Source organism: Dermacentor silvarum, chromosome 1, assembly GCF_013339745.2.
Source record: "Dermacentor silvarum isolate Dsil-2018 chromosome 1, BIME_Dsil_1.4, whole genome shotgun sequence".
Lineage (NCBI taxonomy): Eukaryota > Metazoa > Arthropoda > Arachnida > Ixodida > Ixodidae > Dermacentor > Dermacentor silvarum.
In genome coordinates, this window is record NC_051154.1 from 447,648,862 (window position 1) to 447,671,951 (window position 23,090).

The 23,090-nt window shown below is 49.4% G+C and overlaps 1 protein-coding gene across 1 annotated transcript; it reads left to right on the forward strand.

The window, feature by feature from the left end:
* The first annotated feature begins 19,690 nt into the window (after nt 1-19,690).
* LOC119449097 (uncharacterized) lies at nt 19,691-20,305 on the forward strand. Its single transcript, XM_037712288.1, has one exon. The coding sequence runs from the start codon at nt 19,691-19,693 to the stop codon at nt 20,303-20,305; it is 615 nt and encodes a 204-aa protein (XP_037568216.1).
* Nucleotides 20,306-23,090: the final 2,785 nt, after the last annotated feature.

The window sequence follows — 23,090 nt, forward strand, 5'->3', positions numbered from 1 at the left end:
CCGCTTGTTCGTGGAAGATGAGCACTGGCCGATGCGTGCTGCAGTACATCAAGTAATTGAACAGTGTCACGTTTGGTAGAGCTCGTACAAGGACGTGGTCGATGACGCTGCCTCCTCTCGATGCCAACCATTATCAACAATGATCAATCGTACTCCGGTGGCGGCTGCCTATGGCGCAGCCGCGCGGGTCTTATCTTCAACGCCATCTGCGATGGGGACATAGTGCACCGAGTGCTGATTGCTTTGTGAGAGCTGTGTTCTCGCCGCTTAGTTTGCGTTGAAGCGAGAGGCAGCACGAAGGTCAATTCGCTCATTGCTGCGGACCCTATCTTGAAAGCGATCTTCTTTCGTGACGGACGGTGGATGGACTGATGGACAGACGCGTTTCCTCGTTGAGTACGCACAGAAATGCTTATGCATTTGAAAAATCGCACAAGCTATTTATTTTGTGGTCTATTCGTCTTGTTTTTACTGTATAACAGACCTCTTTGCAACAACCCTCTGAATCGCCTGAGCTTCCTTCCTCGATAGATTAGTCCCAGATGCGTTCTGATGCATGCGTTTATTATGCTTGCAGTGAACTGGTGTGGCAGAACAATGCCAGAAAATAACAATACTGTGCCGCTTCAACAATGTGGGTTCGCTGCCCTCCAGAGAAAGCACGCGAATGGTCTCCCGTCTGATTTGATCTATATGCGTGTAAAGCGTGCACGTCATGGAAATATTGGTAGAAGCACTCGCCCTTCCCTTCGCCTCCGCCCCCATTTCCCCATGGTGATTGTCAATAAACCCTACAGGTTACAACTAAATCAGTTTAGTGTGACAAAATGTTGTTTCCGAACCTTATTTTCGGTCATTTCTTGGCATAGGATACTTACTAAAACAATATACGAAGACTGAACCTCCCATTTTTTTTTTGTTTTACTTTGAACAGCCCCAAATGTTCGCCCAAAGAAAGGAGGAGAGACAGGGTGCTTTCCGTGCTTAACTCATTACGTTGTAGAGTCACCCGCCGAAACCCCACTGCCGTCAAGTGTGTGACGTAAGTGGTTTCTTATTCGCTGTTATTCAGGAAAAGTTCTCTAAACGTGCTAAGTTTAGTGTTTGGCTCCTGGTTCATTTGGAATACAATGTAGTCCCATATGTACGGATAAACAATTAACTAGTGTTGAGCAAACCCTGTCCGAATCCACGACGTCATGATTACCTGGGGCGGGTAACTAGAGGCAGCGTCCCCACCAGTAAGATACTTCTCACAGAAAGAGTAGCTTACTCGCAGCAGCCGTCTATACTCCGGCGGCTGCTGCTTACGGCGCGGCCGCCGTGTCTTGAATGCGATCTGCGATGTGGACAAAGTATAGGCCGAGAGCCCGTAGCTTCGTAAACGCTGTGCTTTCGACGTTTAGTTCGCGTTGAAGTGAGAGAGGAAGTCAATTCGCTCGCTGCTGCTGCCACGCTTCCTGACTCCAGCGTTTTGACAGCGAGTTTCCGCGGTCATCGAGCGAGATGTGTTCATGTTTACCTGTCCGAGCGTGACACCGTGCTTGTTAATTTAGTTAGTAAGCGAATGTTTACAAGTTTATACGGTCGATAAAGCTAATATCCTTACTTCGTATAGCTGGGCCGCGATTTTGTAGTGATGCCTTCCGCTCGATTATATGCCCCTCTTATCATCCACCGTTCACGGCCGGCTGATCGCTTTGATAACGCGGGCGGGGCGTCGATCTGACCACTGACAATGCGCGAAAAGTACGAAAAGGAGTAACGTCGGAGAAGGAATCGCTCCAAAATCGCGGCCCTAATTTCCTATCGCAATCGATGCTTCGCCTTTCGGGCGAAACTGCGACTTTTTCGTATACTTCCAGTAAAGCTCTCAGTCGCATAATAATACATTATTGCAATTAGTTGCGAAATGCAAACCTTTGTTTTTTTACTCGATTGGAAGCTACGTTGAAATTTCACGCATTATGTGTGATGTGGCACAGCCCCCACGTGCCCTCAGAATATATAGAAATAACTTTGAAAGCCGCGAGGCTCTGTTCTTTCATTCCATTCAGTTGCTCACTCTGTACCTATTGCACCACTAAGTAAACAAGCCATACAGGGATTATATACCCATATAATATAGCTATATAGTAAGATTAGATTGCTGTAGTATGGGGCGCTATAGATAGTTTGCACAGATGTCATCGTGGCTGCCATATTTGGGTACTAGCAGGTTGAGAAGCGGCGTAAGCAAGAAACATGATAGCATGACAGCCGCGTCTTGCGTCGAACGTGAAAGTGATAACACTGATAAACCGGGAGAAAACAGTCGCCGTTATAAAGCGAAACAGTGCGCGCGTGATAATACGGTGCACTGATGTCATCGTAGTCGCCATTTGGGTACCAGCGCATTGAGAGATGCCTCCGTGGCGTCACATGAAAACTATCTATAACGTAAAGCTATTCCAAACTGTTTCTATTCCAATTCTGCAATCAGCCCTCCACGACAGGTCAAAAAGTTTTCGGGACACCCCAACTTCGCCCATCTGTTATGACTTGTACACAGTGATTATGCATGATTAAACTTAACAAAAGAAAAATAGTTATTCGTGATTCGACGCCTTTTCGGCATGAGCTCTCTGCTATTGGTCAAAAGATGACTCTCCGCTGATTTCTCAGGCACTCGCTACTCGCACCTGCCGGTGAGCATTGATTTATTGGCAGATAATAAACCTTTTTGCGTGGCAGTAAAACGTTATCAAGCCCTTTCGGTACGTATGCGACATCGCTCTGCCAACTCTTTCTTGCTGAGGATCTGTTTTAGCGGCATTCTTAACCTTCCGTGTTGCACGCCACCGCGATTTCCGACCAGCCACCGCAAGCTAAGTAAGGGGAAGCGGACCAATCGGAGACGCCGGCACTACCCTCTTCATCCGGTTATCTATTTTCACTGCACTGGCTAGGCCCCATCGAAATCCTCTCCAGTTCAGCATATTCCACGCCTCTTCTCAGCCAATTAGATAAGAATAACCGCTCAGTGTAGGCAATGTCATTCGTTTTGAAAGCGAACAAAGGTGACCTCCTATAAACGAGGAGAGCGTTTGATTCGGCTGTTCAGACGTCACTGCGGGTCACTACCAGATGTATGCGTCGGCGGTTACGTAAATTTGACGTCAGGAGGTTGGAATAAAAACAGATTTGAATAGTTTTACGTTATAGGTCCCATGATCGTGCTTGGATTCCTGCCAAACTCCTGTATTTTTTCCTTTATGTGTTGTCACAAAACACTATGCACCGCAGGAAGCGCGATACACAGTCAAAATAAGAACCTATTCGGTTTATTACAGTGAAACGCTGATTAAATTTGTGATGATTATAATGCAGATAATGGGTTAGCCTTGGTTGAATTTTAGGCCTGATGCGCACAGCCGTCATCCTCCCCGTCCCGTTACCGTCGTGGCACCGACGTCCATCAGGTGAGCTCATTTCCTTACGGATGTCTCAAAAAGGGGACGCCGGACTATTGGCGATGCTTTCGCATTTCTGAAAATAAATCGGTGAAGAAACGCTTTCTTCTGATGGACGGCGGTACTATGACGGTGATAGGACGGGGCCGATGCACACAGCCGCAATGCGTCCCATCCCGCCACCGTAACGGCGTCGGTTTCCGTCGGAGGAATGCGTTCCTTAACTTCAAAAATAGGACGACAGTGACCTTGACCACCAGCGACATTGCGAGCATCGATCAAGGTCACCGGCGCCCAATTTTTGAGGAGAAACTGTGACGGTGACGTGCGGTGACGGGACGGGTGACCACCTTATACGCAAAGGAAAGGCCCACCTATAACGTACCTGTGCTGCGGCATCCACAGTGCTTCACGGCCCGCAGGGACATTTGAACAGGACTCGCACGTGGGAGTGCTCGTGCAGCTGGAAACTTGTGGGAACCATGTAGGTAGCGCGTACGGGCCATTCGTTTTGCTGATCGGCGGAGAACAGTCTTTCGGGCGCCTTCCCGATCTCCCTGTGTGTGCAGGCGGACTTTGGTTTCCAGGAGGCCTTTCGCACCACACCCTTTCACTATTTGGCGCTTTCCAACTCCAGCTGTGGTGTCCAGCTCGGTCAGGATGGCTATCTGGGTGCACGAAAAAGTAGAACGAAAGGCTGTTGTTCTGCCGCTTCTCTAACGCGCACTTTTTGAGATACGCCTAGAGAAAGCCGAAAAACATTTTATCATGGGACGACTGCTTTTATACAATCGGATGACAATAAAACTTTATACGTGAGTTTCTCGTACAGCTGCACTTCTAAACTGCAGCCACGAAACCGAAACCGATTCCTGATAAGTACGACACAACTGTCAGCCAAAAGAAAAGTGCACCGGCTGTTGAGATGTTTTCAGTTGAAATAAAGTAGGTAAAACTACATTTCCGAAACACGCCATGTGCTTACGACCAGGGTTAAGGCAAGATGCCTGTTCTCTCTACAAATCACGCATCAGAAACTGCACTGGCTGTTAGCTTGCCACGCATCCCTATACTAAGCAGAGTTCGCCAACTCCCTCATTACTAGGCTATATACAGGGACGCAGTTTCTAAAGAAGATTGACCTACTTTATTTTTAATGTGGCAACACAGATTACATTATCTAGAACATAGAAGGTGAAGCTGCGAGCTGTGTTTGCTGCCAGTGAAAGAAAAAATGGCCCTCAACGACTCAGTTTATTCTAGGACTCAATGCGTACAAGCCAAATGGTTCTAAGATAACGGGTTTAAATGCTCCTATAGGATGTTTATTTTAGGATAGAGGATGAGCCTATCTAACGGGAAACAGCCTCTTGGCGTGAAGTCGAGGAACTGTACATAAAAATGTCTCTTACCCAACGGCGTCACCTCGTAGGCACCGACGATCACGAAACGCTGGCAGCAGTGCATGCGTCGATTGCACGGGCTAGTCTGCTATACTCGCGCCGTTTACACGCTCGCGCTCGGACGTCATCGTCGGCTTCTCTTGACCAATTATATTATCAATGATTAAAATACGATGACATGGGCTGATCTCACAGCGTTTTCTCAATAAAGCGTTTTTTTTTTTGAAAACGCGCGTGAAATGTCAATCCACAAAGGAAAAAAAAAGATGCTTATAACGTTATCGGACGCAGAACTGTAGGCCGTCAGTAAATTATCAAATTCAAATATTCAAGATCGCTAGCGCAAACTGGCTGTGACATAGTGTCAGATCTATACGCTTTAAGCAATGTAATTTAGGTTTGATGCCAGGTATACAAATTCGAACTTCGTTTTTTGAGTAACGCTGTCTGTACGCCCAGCTCGAATTGACATACTCGTACAACATATTTCAAATATGATGCCTCAGATAAATAATGTGAATCACTATACCTGATATCAGGCGGATAATTACCACATAATAAAATCACAGAACAAAAGATGAAGAAGAATATTAAGTTGAGCCTATTTAGTAAATTAGGCTAAATTATGGCAAATCAACTACGTTTAATGCACCGGATAATCATGACGTTATGTATCCTCCTAATACCCCTTGTGCAATACATTGCGCATTGCCTTCAATTTTTTTTTAAATGCACTCGGAAGTATTTACGCAAAATATTCATTCTGAGTATAAAGTACGGTGCATATGTGTAACTGAAGAAGTCGTTTACCCATATTCTTGTCATCCGCTGTCGAGAAACATTATACTGAATTGATCTAGACCTCTGCGTCGTCCAAGGCGGCCGAAAGCAACCTTGAGGTGTGTTTCGAAATCACTGACATTTCGTGACAATACCAGATGCGACAGCAGCATGGCAATGTACTACACGTAGTTCCATCTTCGTCTCTGCGTTTAAACAATGGAAAACTGTTCTTAGCATAGCAAACATAAGGAGATGATGGAGATTGTTATTCTTTTCACGTACATTGAGACGCAGGTTTTGGAATCTAACCGAGGTATATAAATTTTTGAAAAAATGTTTGTCAAGTTCATAACATATAGCAGTACGCAGTAAAAACCACCTTGAAGACCGATTATATCCCATAGTTGTGTTCGGGTCTGAGGAGGGTATTGCGACATAATTTTAGGGTCTTTAGATAGGTGTGTATGAACAAAGGGCTAAAGTGGTTTTTGATATAACCAGACTCTGTATATGAAGCTTTGAGAACCCGCCGCGGTAGGTCAGTCGGATAAGGCGTTGCGCTGCTGAGCACGAGATCGCGGGATCGAAACCCGGCCGCGGCGGCCGTATTTCGATGGACGCGAAATGCAAAAACGCCCGTGTGCTTGCGTTGTAGTGCAAGTTAAAGAGCACCAGGTGGTCAAAATTAATCCGGAGCCCTCCACTACGGCATGCCTCATAATCAGAACTGGTTTTGGCACGTAAAACCCCACAAGGGAGAAGAAGAAGAATCTTTGAGAAATGTTCTTGGGCCAACGGTCCCCCCCCCAAAAAAAAAAAAACATGCACGAGCGTGATATCACATGTATGTGCCGGTGTTATTAGGTCTCAGGCAGAAATAAGAAACAATCTTTCGCTTTCATTTTCCTTTCCCGCAATACCAATAAGAACCGAAGAAAATTTTTTGGCAACACCGTACTAAACAGTTTTCAAGTGGATGACTGAACAGGATCTATTCTCGCCTAACAGGTTTCCACCGTTCCGCAAGTCTTAAGGCGCACAGACATTTGACCAAACTTTCGTTGGAAAACTCGCGAATGACATTTATCCCACAGGAAACACACGGCAGCCGTAAAAATTAGTCCCAAGAAAGAAATGCCACAAGCAGCGTACTAGACCCATTCCTCAAATTTTTGTTTGTTTGTTTATTGATAATGTTAACCTCCGAAGGGTCATTACAGGAATGGGAATGCAATCAATATTTACAATCCAATGAAATATCACACGCGCTATAATAAACACAACGACAATAATAATAATAGTAATAAAAATAATAATATAATAATAATAATAATATAATAATAATAACTATAACGGCACTCCTTATTTCAACTATATTCACAGTACTAATATACCGAACACAATTTTACTTTTCGCGACCACAATAGAGCAAAAGAGCAGCATTCATATCGTCGGTTGATGTGAATTTCGAAAGCTGGCAAGAATAAAAAAACAGTGTGTAACTTTAGTCTACTATCAGAACGATATACCGTTGGTCTCATTCGTATAAAACGTACCAGGGTATTTTAAAATGTTTGGTTTCAGTTAAGTGAAACGCCCCTATATGAGAACTGCAACAAGAGTATTTTTCAGGTAGACTGGATAAAGCGGTTTAACAAGCCGGATCGTTGAAAACCGACCTAGAGCGAACCACACGATCGTCAACGTCTTCTTCCACACACTGGCTGGCACAGAGCTGGTGCCGATGTGCTCCGGTAAAATCACTCCCCACGCAGAAAGGAGCCAACCTGGCGACTTAGGGGATTGACAGCACAGGAGGGTCGTAGCACGGTTTCAGCCGAGTGACGTGAACTGTTTCACGCCCTCGGCAGCGGTGGTCGGAAGATGGCTCGAGCGGCTCGATGATGTAGTTGACCGGAGATGTTTGCTCGACTACTCGGTAGGGACCGTGGTAATTCGAGAGAAGCTTGGTTGAAAGGCCGGGAGTAGTGGACGGGACCCAGAGCCAAACTAGCATACCCGGGGAATAGTGGGCGCTAGATGCGGATTCGTCATGGCGAGATTTTTGGCGACATTGGTCTTGCGCGGTAAACGAACGAGCCAGTTGACGACACTCTTCAGCATAAGCAGCCGCTTCGGAAACGGGCGAGGCTTCAGAGACATCGGGTCGGTAGGGGAGAATGGTGTCCATGGAACAGGATGGTTCACGTCCATATAGAAGAAAAAAAGGAGAGAAGCCGGTGGTAGCTTGTGGCGCAGAGTTATAGGCGTACGTGACGAAGGGGAGCACCCGGTCCCAATTGGAGTGATCATCGGACACGTACATCGCAAGCATATCTCCAAGGGTGCTGTTGAAACGCTCCGTCATGCCGTTTGTTTGCGGATGGTACGCAGAGGTGGTGCGGTGAACAATGCGGCATTCTTGGAGCAGTGCCTCAATAGCGTTGGAAAGAAAGACGCGGCCACGATCGCTTAATAATTCACGGGGCGCACCGGGTCGCAAAATGAGGCGGCGAAGAAGGCAGCGAGCGACGTCTATCGCGGTGGCAGCTGGCAGCGCAGATGTTTCAGCGTACCGTGTGAGATGGTCGACGGCGACAATGATCCACCGGTTTCCCGCAGGAGTGCTGGGGAGGGGACCGTAAAAATCAATGCCAACACGGTCAAATGGTCTTGTAGGGCACGGTAAAGGTTGTAGACGACCAGCGGTGCTATGAGGGGGAGTCTTGCGGCGTTGGCACGAAAGGCATGATCGCACGTACTGGCGAATGTATCGATACATGCCGCGCCAGTAATACCTCAGGCGTAGGTGGGAGTAGGTCTTGAATACGCCAGCGTGGCCGCATTGAGGATCATCATGGAAGGCGGTGCATATGTCCGAGCGCAGATGACGGGGGATAACAAGCAGCCACCTGCGGCCATCGGTTAGGTAATTGCGGCGGTACAACAAGCCTTCACGAACGACAAAGTGATGCGCTTGACGACGAATGGTGCGTGAAACAGATTCAAGCGAACGGTGGGAGAGAACGTCAAGCAGAGAAGCGATCCAGGGATCCTTGCGTTGCTCGGCCGGCATGTCGGTGATGCTGAGGGACGACGAATCGCAGGTGGAAGTTTGTAAACAAAGTAGGTCAGACGGCAGCGGAGAACGGGATAGGGCATCGGCGTCTGAATGTTTGCGTCCCGAGCGATAAATTACACGTATGTCATACTCTTGAAGGCGTAAAGCCCAACGAGCGAGGCGGCCAGTGGGGTCTTTCATAGATGACAACCAGCATAAGGCATGGTGGTCAGTCACAACGTCAAATTGGCGTCCGTAAAGGTAAGTACGGAATTTGCTGATTGCCCAAATAATTGCCAAACATTCCTTTTCCGTTACAGAATAGTTCGACTCTGCCTTTGTTAGGGTACGGCTGGCATATGCAACGACATACTCGTCATAGCCGTCGTTGCGTTGGCCGAGGATGGCACCAAGACCGACACCGCTAGCGTCCGTGTGAATTTCAGTAGGCGCATTGGGATCGAAGTGGCGCAGTACTGGAGGGGACGTAAGGAACCGGCGGAGCGTCGTAAATGACTCGTCGCAATCGGGATTCCATGCCGAGAGGTCAGCGCTGCTGGCAAGTAGCTGAGTCAAGGGGGCGATAATAGAGGCGAAATTACGGATGAAACGCCGAAAATAATAGCACAAGCCGATGAAGCTACGGAGCTCTTTAAGAGTGGCTGGCTTGGGAAACTCGGCAACGGCTCGCAGTTTGGCGGGGTCTGGGAGAAAAGACAACTATGTCGTCTAAGTAGCAACGACAGGTACGCCACTTAAGTCCCCGGAGGATAGAATCCATCATCCTCTCGAAAGTCGCAGGCGCGTTACACAGGCCGAAGGGCATCACATTAAATTCGTATAACCCGTCAGGGGTCACAAAAGCCGTTTTTGGACGGTCCGCTGCAGCCATCGGCACTTGCCAGTATCCAGAGCGAAGATCCAGAGAAGAAAAAAATTCGGCACCTTGTAGACAATCGAGAGCATCGTCTATTCGTGGTAGAGGATAAACATCCTTACGTGTGATCTTGTTTAGTCGGTGGTAATCCACGCAGAATCTGATTGAGCCGTCCTTTTTCCGCACCAGTACGACCGGAGAAGCCCAAGGACTGTGTGACTGCTGGATCACGCCGCGTTGCAGCATGTCATCGACTTGTTCACTGATGACGCTGCGTTCGGTTTGTGACATTCGGTAGGGACGCTGACGCAGTGGAGCATGGTGACCGGTGTCAATATGGTGAACAACCACTGACGTGCGCCCCAAACAAGGTTGGCGGAGGTCGAAAGAGTTCCGAAAACGGTCAAGGAGTTGAACGAGCTGATTGCGCTGAGCTTGGGGGAGCGCGTTATCGACGCTCCGCAGCAAGACGTCGTGGTCTGGTGAGGCGGGAGCGGCGGCAGAAGTGACGGCATCGATAGGCAGTGGTGTCGTATCGCAAGGCGCATCAAACGGAAAAATGGCATCAAAAGTGTCGAGACGCCCAACAGATTCGCCATGTAATAGAGTTGAAGGGCAGGGAAACGGATTACACGCGTAAACTGCCCTGGAATCATCATCAAGTGAGACGACTGCGAACGGTAGGACAACGTTCCGGCGACGCGCACATTCCTCAGACGGTACAAAAAGTGCAGTTGAATTGGGGACAGCGTCACAGGTGACGGACACTAAGGCGACAGAGAAGACAGGGATGATGACGTCAGCAGCGACAACCACTTTAGCAGAGGGGCGAGGGTCATCGTCGGTTGCGGTACAGAACGGAGACAAGGCGAGTTGTGCACGTGCGCAGTCTACCACTGCATGATGCGCGGAAAGGAAGTCCCAGCCCAGGATAACGGCGTGCGATGCATGAGAAAGGACGACAAATTCGACAATGTAGAGCGCATCTTGAATTAAAACACGAGCGGTGCAGGTGGCCGAAGGCTTGACGTGCTGCGAGCTCGCTGTGCGTAGCGAAATATCAAAAAGCGGAGTCGTCACTTTGTTCAGTTTGCGGCAGAGAATCTCACTAATCACACAAACAGCTGCTCCTGTGTCGACAAGAGCGTTCGTCGCGACACCGTCTATAAACACTACAATCTCGTTAGGCGGCGAAAGAAGAGGCCTTGCAAATTTCGACGACGGCGCAGTTCTTGCCTCAGGAACTGCGGCTGTTAGTTTTCCTCCTGGTCATGGTTGGAACGGCGAAGCATGGGGGAAAGGGAGCGGCGGCGGGGAGAAGGAGATCGGCGTGAACTGAAGGCGGGGCGACGTGAATACGAGTCCGTGGCGTCAGATGTAAGACGGTGTGTAGCTTGCTGAGGGACATGGCTAAGGTTGGGAGCGCCATCGCGAAAATAGAGTCCGCGGCGGCGACAGAAGCGCGCAACATGTCCCGGAATACCGCAAGCGTAGCACACTGGCCGGTTGTCCGGAGTGCGCCAGGGGTTTAGAGGTGGTCTTGGATGCGAGAACGGTACGTAAACCGGCCGTACCGGACTTGGCGGAGTGTAGAAGTTGGTGGCTGGGCTGGATGGGACTGGCGTCGGTTGGGCATGAGATCATGTAAGGGCCTCAGCATAAGTTAGCGGCGCCGTTACTTGCGGCGGCACCGTAACGTGCGGCGGCGAAGCGGGGGACGGGAGGGCCTCAGCAACTTTCGTCTGGATAACCCGACGAAGCGACTGGTCCAGTGGGGGGAGAGGCTCAGTGACCGATGCCACAAGAGAGAGCTGACGTGCAACTTCCTCACGTACGTATTGCTAAATTTGAGGCAGCAACGAGGTGTAATCAAAACCAGCGCTGCTGGGAGCCAAAGCTGAAAGGTCAGCCGTTTGCATTCCAGGGCGACGTGTGGAGATGCGCTGTTTACGCAGCTCGTCAAAACTTTGGCAAAGTTCAATGACTTCAGTAACGCTGTGTGGGTTTTTGGCCACGAGCATATGAAAAGCGTCATCGTCGATGCCTTTCATGATGTGTTTGATTCGGTCAGGTTCCGACATGGACGCATTCACTCGCCTACAGAGGCCGATGACATCCTCAATGTAGCTTGTGAAGGTCTCACCAATTTGTTGAGATCGTCCGCGGAGGCTGTGTTCAGCGCGAAGCTTGCGCACCGCTGTCCGACCGAAAAACGAAACGAGAGTCTCTTTGAAAGCTGACCAGGTGGTAAAATCAGCCTCGTGGTTCTTGAACCACAGATGGGCCACACCGGTAAGATAAAAGATGGCATGAGTCAACTTGTCGCGGTCATCCCACTTGTTGTGTGCACTAACACGTTCATTCTCGGCCAGCCAGTCTTCCACGTCGTGATCGTCAGTGCCACTGAAGACTGGAGGATCACGCTGACGAAGCACCCCAGAGCACACGACAGGTGTCGGAGAGGGAGAAGCTCGCGAGGGTCCGGCGTTCTCGGTCATTGTGAAGGCAGATGGTAGCGTACGGCTGCGGAGTTCCAGGACGCTGAAGGGGACGACCCAGCACCTCCACCAAATGCAACAAGAGTATTTTGCAGGTAGACTGGATAAAGCGGTTTAACAAGCCGGACCGTTGAAAACCGACCTAGCGCGAACCACACGATCGTCAACGTCTTCTTCCACACACTGGCTGGCACAGAGCTGGTGCCGATGTGCTTCTGTACAGTACGTTTAGGGCTTCTGTACCCCTTGTGTAACGGTGGCGCAAACCCATTGTGGGGGATTGACAAAAGATGGGCACATACCCCGAGGGCCAAGTTGTATATACTTACTTCTAGTACCGCGCTGTTTTGAACACAGAACACAAATTAAGTATGTACGACCAACTAGCCCCCGTCGCAGCCCTTCTACCAAGTTATCTATCCAGGCACATACCCACTGGCACATACCCTGTCACCCGAGTTTTCTACTCGGCATGACAGCACCTACAAAGTAGGAGAAGCTTCGATTTAAAAGTTGCTCACTCAAGAAGCAAGGTAAGCGACAAGATGGGTTGTGTGTTTTACTTTATCCAAGTCTCGGTCGCCAGGTCTGCCCCTTCAGGCTACGTCGACTCCTGAGAGCCACAGCCTGTGTCGATGTTCAGCGTGGAGAGCGTGACCGGGTTCAGGATGTTCGGAAAGAACGCATCCGACAGGGTATGCTTGGCGCCCCTGGAATTTCCAGCAAGCTAGTTGCCTGCGAGCTGGCTGAAAGTTGGAATCATCAGTTCAGCATCCTGCTATGGTAGTTCAGCAGCCGCTGCAAATTAATGTCGAAATCGGCAACCGAAACGTTGATCTCCTCTCCGTCGAACCAAAGCTCCAGGAATCAATCAAAGCCGTCGTCTTTCACTGACTCGTTTCCGCGAGTCCACGGGAACCACAGGTGCCAATGGACGTTCCTGGAAAGGATGTTCCTTGTGTAACGTCGAGGAGTAGGGTGAGCAGGAGTGCACGGGACTTGAGCGCCTGCAAAGTCCTGGTTGAATTTGCAAGTGGCAGGTTCTGCAAATGAATCAGTTTCCATCGCGATCTCTGTGATTTCGTGGTGTCGGCAGGCACTGACGGACTGAGCCGAGCCTACGCCTGTTGGAACGCCGCGTTGGAGGGCGAAGATCAGTGCACGTGGCTTCCTCCGCTTTGTCCGTTGGGGCTGATGAAGTGACACTGCGTCCGCACCTTCTGGCGTTCACGAAACAACGCATCATACAGGCGCTCATTCTCGTGCTTCAAGGCAGTGCGCTTGAACTGGAGGTCGTGCATTGGCTACTTGTGTGCCTCCTTTTTCCCGCTCTCCGATCAGATGGTTCGAATCAAGTCGCATGCGGTCAAACTGCTGCATATCCTCGATCTCGGCGAGGGCTTGTATATGTCTGCGCGTCCCTAATAAACGCCAATAACCCCACCAGCGGATTCCTGTGGGCGGGCGCAATCTGCGATGTGGACGGTTGTGTGCGTCACAGACCCGTGAACGAGGCGCCAACGCCAGGCCAAATTCCAAAGCCGACTTATCAGCTTCCGAAAGCAACCCCACGAAAGCAAGGGGAATTAGTAAGGGGCCCTGCCCTCTTTCGCGCCAGCGAACTCCGGTTGTGGTCCAAAGACCGAGTCAGAGCCCAAAGTTGTCCAAACACAACAAAATATATTCTTTAAACAACGAGAAGAAAGACGAACCGAGGGGCCCGATTTTTATTAATCATATCATAAGAAGCCAACAAACAATGACACCAAGGACAACATAGGGGAAATTACTTGTACTTACTCGTTGAAATAAAGAAATGATAAAGAATTGAAAATGGATGAAAAAATAACTGTCCGCAGGTGGGGAACGAACCCACGTCTTCGCATTACGCGTGCGATGCTCTCACCATTGAGCTACCGCGGAGCCGTTTTCCCATCCACTTTCTGGGGTATTTATGTTTAGAACTAGAACTAACCCTGAGAGTGTTAGCCAGCGCCACCACTCACAAACCTAGGGGCGGATGTGGAACATCCTTTCTGCCCAAGGCGTCACGAGCACGTGATCTTTTTGGGTAATGCAACTGGTCAATAAACCCACATATGCTACCTGAAGGCATCAATATCGCCGGATTCAATGGTGAGAGCATCGCACGCGTAATGCGAAGACGTGGGTTCGTTCCCCACCTGCGGACAGTTGTTTTCATTTGTTTATTTCAACGAGTAAGAAAAAGTAATTTCTCCTATGTTGTCCTTGGTGTCATTGTTTGTTGGCTTCTTATGATATGATTAATAAAAATCGGGCCCCTCTGTTCGATTTCTTCTCATTCATTACATAACGAGGGCTCGAATCCGGCAACAGTGATGCCTTCAGGTAGCATATGTGGGTTTATTGACCAGTTGCCATTACACAAAAAGATCACGTGCTCGTGACGCCTTCGGCAGAAAGGATATTCCACATCCGCCCCTAGGTTTGTGAGTGGTGGCCCTGGCTAACACTCTCAGGGTTAGTTCTAGTTGTAAAACATAAATACCCAAGAAAGTGGATGGGAAAACGGCTCCCCGGTAGCGCAATAGTGAAAGCATCGCACGCGTAATGCGAAGACGTGGATTCGTTCCCCACCTGTGGACCGTTGTTTTTTCATCCATTTTCATTTTCAACTCTTTATCATTTCTTTATTTCAACGAGTAGGTACAAGTAATTTCCCCTGTGTTGTCCTTGGTGTCATTGTTTGTTGGCTTCTTATGATATTCTTTAAACAAGGCAGTTAGATACACACGTGCACACTTCGGCTAGACACATAACAATACAATTCAGATGGGTATTAACAAAACCCTGGAAAATAATTACCGACAAGTACTAAGAGTCGAACACGTAAAGTACAGAATGAATAGAAACACAAAGTGTCCAATCGTATTCACCCGTGGTTGTCTTGAGCCGGACGATCTCGGCGTAGCTCGAGGCAAATCTCGAAGAAGGAACTCCTTCCGGAAATGCCGACGCTCGATTAACTCGTCGGTTAGCTTGCCGGGGAATCCCCTTCTTCCGCAGAGGGTCAGTCTTCACGTCACATCTCTTCACCGGCGCGGTCTGATTGCCCTTCCGATTCCCGCACGCGCTTTTATTGCCTTCGCCGTAGGTTCTGGAACCTTCGCTCAGAGTTGGGATCCCGTAGCATGAACAAAGAATGGGAACCTTCTATTCATTTCTCGCGTCTTTGACCGCGGCCGTCGGATCGTCGTCGAGGAGGCTGGTGACTCATCCGTAGGAGCACGCTTACGCTGTAGTACTCCCCTTCTCTCTCTCAACTCTCTCGTTACCGTCGCCTTCACGTATATTGTCGTAGCTTCTAGACGCCGCTGATCGCGTCGGCTCTGTGGCATATGTGCTCTCTCCCTCTGTCGAAGCTGCGGCATGGCCGTCTTGTTTCCTAGCTGGCTTGAGTGATGCGCGGCGCGCGCTTCGATTATGCGCTTTTTTGTGACACTGCCCCCCACTTTAAGAATAATATGCAATAATATCCAAGAAAACACAAAAGCAGCGCACACAAAAGTCCACTACGCACGAGTCCGTAAATCCATAAATAAGCCCCCCCCCCCAATTCACACCTCACTTCACCCGCGCTCCATCGAGTACAAACACAAGTCACACAGGCACACTTGTAATACACAATAACACATCTCTCGCGTAACAAGTACACTGGTATTACACAATAACACAACCCTCGCATAACACGTACACTTGCACTACACGATACCGCATCTCTCGCGTTACAAAGCAAAAATATTAAATAGAGCATGTACTATTACACAAAATTGTGGTACAGTAGTTTACATAGCACGCTAACACTATGTTCATGATGCATGAATAAACACTCGGTACACTCAATAAAACACTTTGCAGAACACAAAGTCGTCAAGGCATATAAATCTGACTAGGGTATTCGGCACCTTTCTTTTTTTCTTCCGTGTAGTACTTGTAGAATAGTTCATTCTCACGCCGGTCAGTTTCTCCTCGGAATCGGGCCTGGAGAGGGGGTGGAAGGGCTTTGCCTGAGCCTTCGCTCGAGCTCGGGTGACAGCTGCCGTGGTGTCGTCGTCAGCTGTTGATGATTTTGCGCGAGGTTTTTCGATCGTCGATGGTTCGACCTTCGGCTCTTCCTCCAAAGGTTTCGGATCGTCTGGGGCACGAACTCTTTCGACGTTTCCTATGATTAGGTCGTACAGTGGGCTGTCCATATAAAAAGCTGTGACACTCCCACTGTAGTAGGGGGTCTCGACCTCCATCTTGGCTTCGGGAAGCTTCTTATCTGTACCATCGGCCAGGTAAACTAAACTGGTTTTGCCCATGAGCTCATCGTCGTTGACCAAGTTCCTTCGCACGATCACTGTGCTCCTGCCACTATCTCGTAACACGTACCGTAATTGGTTTTCATGCCATTTTTCCGGCAAGTACCGGCATTCCTTTAACGAGAAATTCTGGACGTGGTGTCATCACAGCATTAACGACCGAAATTCTTTTCGCGTTTCGTAGTTCTACAAAGCCGGCGTTTACGTCTTCTACTTGGTGTTTTGGCGGGACATACACACATGATGCTTGGGGAGCTTCTTTCCCTCCGTTGCGACATGTATCAGCTTTGTGCCCAGTTCGCCCACATTTAAAACATTTGACATCATTGGGGCGCCTAAAATTGCTCCGACAATGGCTAGCATGGTGGCCCAGTCGGTTACAGAGATAACACCTCGGAAAAGGCTTCTGGGGGTTTGTCCTTTCATCGGATGCCGGTTTTTTGCGTCCTCTGGCTCCTCTTTTTTGATCTTCGAGAGATTGGTGCCTCCCTGCGCTTCCAAAAATGGGTCTGCTAATTGCAGCATATCTTGAAGCGACTTAGCTTTCCTTTCTTTCAGATAGAGTGACAGGTTCGTGTGGCAACCGATGAGGAATTGCTCCTTGATCAGAAGCTCTCTAAGCGCACTGTACTCCTGTGCAGTCTCTGAAAGTTCGGTCCACCTATCAAAATAGTGGTTGAGCCGCGCGGCAAATTGCATGGCAGTCTCGCCATCGGCGGACTTTCCGGTCCTAAACTTATCTCGAAAGCCTTCTACAGTGAAGCTAAATCTCTTTAGTAGAGCGGTTTTCACCCTTCCATAATTAGAGGCATCCGTTGGCGTCAGCCTACCGTACACACTAAGTGCTTCGCCATTCAAACACGTGCTCAACGCGTATTGATCATCTGCCCAATTCTGGCTTTTAGCAACTGTCTCAACGCTGTGCAAGAGACAGACAGACAAAGAACTTTTATTCAGGTCCTGAGGAACTGCGTTGGGACGCCCCGGGAGTCGGTAGCAGTCGCGCGCCGCTCCCACGCAGGGACCGGAAGACAGTGGCCCTCCGCCCTCTCGCAGGCCCTCTGGACAGCCCGAAGCTGAACCGAGAGGTCGCCGCTTTTAAGTGCTTCCTCCCAGTCAACGTCGTTATTGAACTCTGTGTCGCGTAACGGAGGACATCGCCAGATCATATGAGCTAATGAGCAATATGTCTCTCCGCAGTCCGGACATTGCGGTTCAATGTTGGGCGAGAAGTGACGAAACCCGCCCCTCGAAGGGAAAGACCCCGTTTGGAGCATCCTAAAGGCCGACGATTGCGGTTGAGTGAGTTTAGGGTGAGGAAGTGGAAAAGCCCAACGAGAGAGATAATTATGAGTCAAGATCTCGGGGAAAGTGAGGAGTGAGTCCCTGTACCTCCCGGCGTCCCCGCCTTGGAATCTGACGGGACCGCCGCGGTGAGCGAAACCTCGCGCACGGTCATGGGCATATTCATTCAACATCGGCATGAACGTTGGGCCCCATGTGGGCTGGAAGCCATTTTATGGTATGAAACGCGGCAGCCCCCTCGCTGCCGAAGATGACCGCGGCCTGCCGCGAGATCTAGCCCGAGGCGAAAGCCCTAGCTGCAGACCGCGAGTCTGTGAGTATATTTGGACGCGATGGGTCCTTCATTGCTATAGCGATGGCCATTTGCTCAGCTACCGTTGCCGAAACATCTCTAACTCAGGCCAAACATAGGATTTTGCCAATATGGTCGACCGAAACCACTCCGAAGCAATCAGAACGCCGGTACTGGGCTGCATCGACAAAGGCTGCGAGATCCCGACTATCTGCAACCGATTTGTGCAACTGCAACCTATGAAGTAGGCATTCAGGTCATCTTTTCTTTCTTCGAACGCCACAAGCAGCTTGCTTGGGTTCAGACGGAAGCTAGTTTCTTCCCTTTCAGTGCTATCGACTCTTGCTTGAGTAGGAGCGTCTGTGCACTGCTGCAAACGAAGTCGTTCGAATTCTAACTCGTGCTGTCTTTGTCTTTCTCTCTCAGCTATTTCAGCTTCTCTTTGTTCTTTTCGCTCCTTCGCCTCCCTTTCTTCTGCAGCCCTTTCGGCCGCTAGCTTCTTATTTTCTACAGCTTCTTTTTCCTTCTGGCTAACCCACTTCCGTAGTTCAGCTCCGAAAAGACCCATCTTCTCACCAAGGGCAACTAATTTCTATAGATCCACGATGCCCTTCAAAATCAATTTAAACGACGCTAGGCTCTTTCTCCCTACTATGGACACACAATTTGCACCAGAAAGGTCCTTGTCACGGACGCCAGAAATATTGTCACAGACCCCGTCGACGAGGTGCCAACGCCGGGCCAAATTCCAAAGCCGACTTGTCAGCTTCTGAAAACAACCCCACGGAAGTAAGGACAATTAGTAAGGGGCCGTCTGGTGCGCCAGCGAACGCCGGTTGTGGTCGAAAGACCGAGTCAGAGCCCAGAGTTGTCAAAACACCACGAAATATATATTTTTCAAACAAGGCGGTTACACACACACGTGTACGCTTTAGACACATCACAATACAATTCAGATGGGTATTAACAAAACACTGGAAAATAATTAACGATGAAGAAACTGCCAACATCAGCCTCATTGTCTTCGTCAACGGGCAACCCTGTACTCCTCCGAACTCGCTCGGCAACGGGCATTCCTATCGAAATAAAGTTAGTTTTTTTTTTGTTCTCCTCAAACGAAGCAGTCGGTTCTTTTGACCTGCCACATTTGGTGCCGATACCCGGGATAAACGATCGAACTCGATTGAGGCAACGAGGTCAACAGACGTCAACCGCACAACGAGCTCGGGGAAAACCAACAACGATCCTCGGGCAAAAACGGTCGACGAGGCGCACCTTCAACAACAAAGGCCTAGAGACGCCATACCCAACGGAAACCGACGCCACGACTCAAGCCCCTTCGCGGTAAGCGAACTGTTAACACTGATGTTGTGATGGAACGGCTCAAACTAAAGAGAAGCGCTTTGAGAACTCAAGTGACTAAACTGATTTCTGAAGCTGACTTATTATTGGAGAGTCATGCAGACGAAGGAGCTCTGAATGTCTTGTCTGCGAGGCTTAGCGCCCTCCAAATACAGCTAAACGAGGTGGACGCAGCCATCGAACCTTTAGTGCAAGACCAAGGCGCAGAGCGAAATTATGCACGGGCCATAGAATACGACGACCTTATCGTCGCGCACATGGAAAAACTCCGCCAGGAAGCAGAAAAAGACAAGTGAAAGAAACAAGCAGAAATGGCCGCGGCGCGGGCGCAGACCGACGGCCCTCCGGCGGGGGCAAGGTCCAAAGTGAAACTGCCGAAGCTCGAGTTACAACGATTTAGCGGCGCCGCCACGGAGTGGCAGTCCTTCTGGGAGCAGTTCGAGCAAGCGGTGCACAGAAACGACGCCCTCTCCAACGCTGAAAAGTTTCTGTACTTGCGATCGTCACTTTCGGGAAAAGCCGCAGCGGCCATTGCCGGCATTCAAGTGACTTGGGCAAATTACACCAGTGTAATGGAACTTCTAAAGGAGCGCTTCGGTAGACGAGATGTGCTCATACAAGAACACCTGACTCAGTTGCTAGATGTGCTACCGGTACGGAACGAAAAGGAGCATATCGGCCTACGTCGGCTCTATGACCACCTGCAACGTAACATCGCTGGTCTCAAGGCGCTCGGAGTCAAAGCAGACAGTTACGGCGCACTACTCTCCTCCGCACTCCTGCGAATGCTGCCAACCGATCTTGTTGTCGGATACCATAAAGGACTTTCCGCTGCAAGCAAATATGACGGGCTCAGCATCAAGAGTTTGCAAACTTTTCTGAAAACAGAAGTAGACAGCCGGGGAAAAGGCACTGCAGACTGGTAATCGCGAAGCCAGAGAATCAAGCCCAAAACATCGAGACAAAGAAAAGAGCAAACCTCAGAAATGCTCAGCAGCTTCTCTTTTCTCTGCTGGTAATTCAAAGCACTCCGATCCATGTGCATTCTGTGCTAAAAAGAATCATGCGACTCGCGAGTGTCAGGCGCAGATCTCACTGGATGAAAAGAAGAAAAGGCTCACTGCGGCTGGTCGGGGCTTCCGGTGTTGCACAAAAGGACACACTTCAAGTGATTGCCGCAACAAAAGAATAAAATGCAAGGAATGTGGCAGAAGACATCTGACTCAGATGTGTGACCCGACATGGAAGTCACCCCAGAACAAAGCCACAGAGTGGCACTCTTCGACAGAAAAGAAATATGAAAAATTACCAACTGTGCTTCTCCAAACCGCTCAAGTATGGGCAGAAGGACGAAGAGCCCTCACCCATCTCCTCTTTGACGGAAGTAGCCAACGAAGCTTTGTCACTAAAAGCCTCTCACGCGAACTGCAGCTAGAGGTCGTAGGTGAAGAGGACATCACAATCTACCCATTCGGAGGAGCAGGAAACGTTATGAAAGAAAAGCGCAGAAGAGTAAGAATTTGGCTACGAAGTCAATACGACCGTAAAGAACACTCTATCGAAGCTCAGGAAATACCGGATATCGGCTCTGATAGGCTCCATGTTCCTGAGGACACCCTAAAGAAGGGGCAAGCGGACATGGATGAACTGGCAGATGTCACTGTGCCACCAGCCCATTTGACGGGAAGCGGGATTGACATTCTTATCGGTGCTGGCTATTACTGGACTTTGGTGTGTGGTGAAGTGAAGAAGCTGCAAGGCGCACTGGTTGTGGTGAAGACCGAATTTGGCTGGACCCTGCAAGGAGCCATTCCCAGCAGTAGCTCAGCTGCCTGCTGCTCAACCGTGGCAGTGCTTCATGCTGGCGTGTTCGCTGACACAACCAGCTTGTCGAAGGAGCTTAAATCCCTTTGGGAACTTGAGAGCATTGGAATTATCGACTCTTGTGCCCCAACAAACGAAGAAAGCAAAGAAGTCATGAGCACATTCTCGGCATCGGTAAAGAACAGAGACAAGCGCTATGAGGTAGCACTCCCCTGGAAACCCCTGAACATGCAACTCGCCGACATCAAAGCTGTTGCAAAGAATCGCTTGACTAGACTCACGAAAAAGTTAATGAAAGATGAGGCGACACTCATCAAGTATGACGAGGCTATCCGTCAGTACCTGGAACAGGGGTTCGCGGAACGACTTCCATCAGAATAAATCAACAACGACGCAAGCAGAGTATACTACATGCCTCATCGTGCGGTCTTTAGGCCCGACAGCCTTTTGACCAATATTAAAGTCGTATTTGACGCATCTTCTGCCGATGCAGGTTGTATATCTCTGAACGAAGCCCTGGAACCAGGGCCGAACTTGAATCCAGGTTTGCTTAAAGTGTTGCTGAACTTCAGAATTCATCGTATAGGATAAACTGCCGACGTTGAAAAGCATTTTTGCAAATTTCGGTGCAACCGGCAGATCGTGACGCCCTCCGATTCTTCTGGTATGGACATCTTCCAACGAAAGAAGACCCAGACCCTCCTATTGAAGTCTGGAGAACGACACGGGTGCCTTTTGGCGTGACAAGTAGTCCATTCCTCCTCATAGCCACCGTGCGCCACCATCTGTCTACGACAGGAGATTATCCGGAAATAAGCAAAACCGTCAGCGAGAGCCTTTAGGTAGACGATCTCATAACAGAAGCGAACACAGAAGAGGAGGCTGCAAACTTCTACTGAGGGGCACTAGATGTCAAGAATCGTGCCAGTATGACACTGCGCCAGTGGAACTCAAATTCCAAGAAACTGCAACAGCTGTTCAACGATGAGGGAACCGGATGTGCCCTTGGCTACGTGGAATGTCCAACAGCAAGTGTCTCACGGGTCCTCAGACTTGTATGGCATAAGGACAGCGATCACTTGGCATTTTCCATGGAGGCCATCTTAGATTTCCTCGACCGAAACAGCAACACGAAACGATTCATCCTTCAGGCATCAGTTCGTATATATGACCCGCTTGGTCTCATTTCTCCTGTCACAGTGAAAGCGAAGTTGATGTTTCAGACAGTGTAGGAATTGGGTATTGAGTGGGACGCCCCTCTGCCTGAAGAAGTCAAAGCAGCTTGGATGCAGTGGCACACCCAGCTACACCATTTAACGGACGTAACAGTGCCAAGACGATATGGTAGCTTACTCAACGATAACTCAAAGGAAGTACACATCTTCACAGATGCAAGCCCCAAAGCTTATGGCACAGTTGTATATCTGCGCATATCCGGGGTCGAAGAAGCAAAGGTGACTCTAGTCCTCTCAAAATCTCGAGTAGCACCGATTAAGAGAATTTCTCTCCCACGACTGGAATTGATGGGCATGGTGATAGGTGCTCGACTGAGGGAATATTTGGAGCCATTCCTGAAACTCCCAATAGCCAAATGGTATCTGTAGACAGATTAATCTATTGCTCTGCATTGGGTGCGAGGTCCCGCACAACAATGGAAGCCCTTTGTTGCCAACAGAGTGGTGGAAATTAAGCAGCGAACGAATCCAGACATCTGGAATCACTGTTCTGGAATCGAAAATCCCGCCGACCTTTTGACACCTAGAGCACTCAAATCGAGCTCAATTTGATGGAATGGACCTGCTTGGCTTTCACAGCCATCTACTGGCTGGCCAAGTCATGAAGGCATCACAGACATGACCATCGCTGAGGAAGAAAGAAGAACACTTC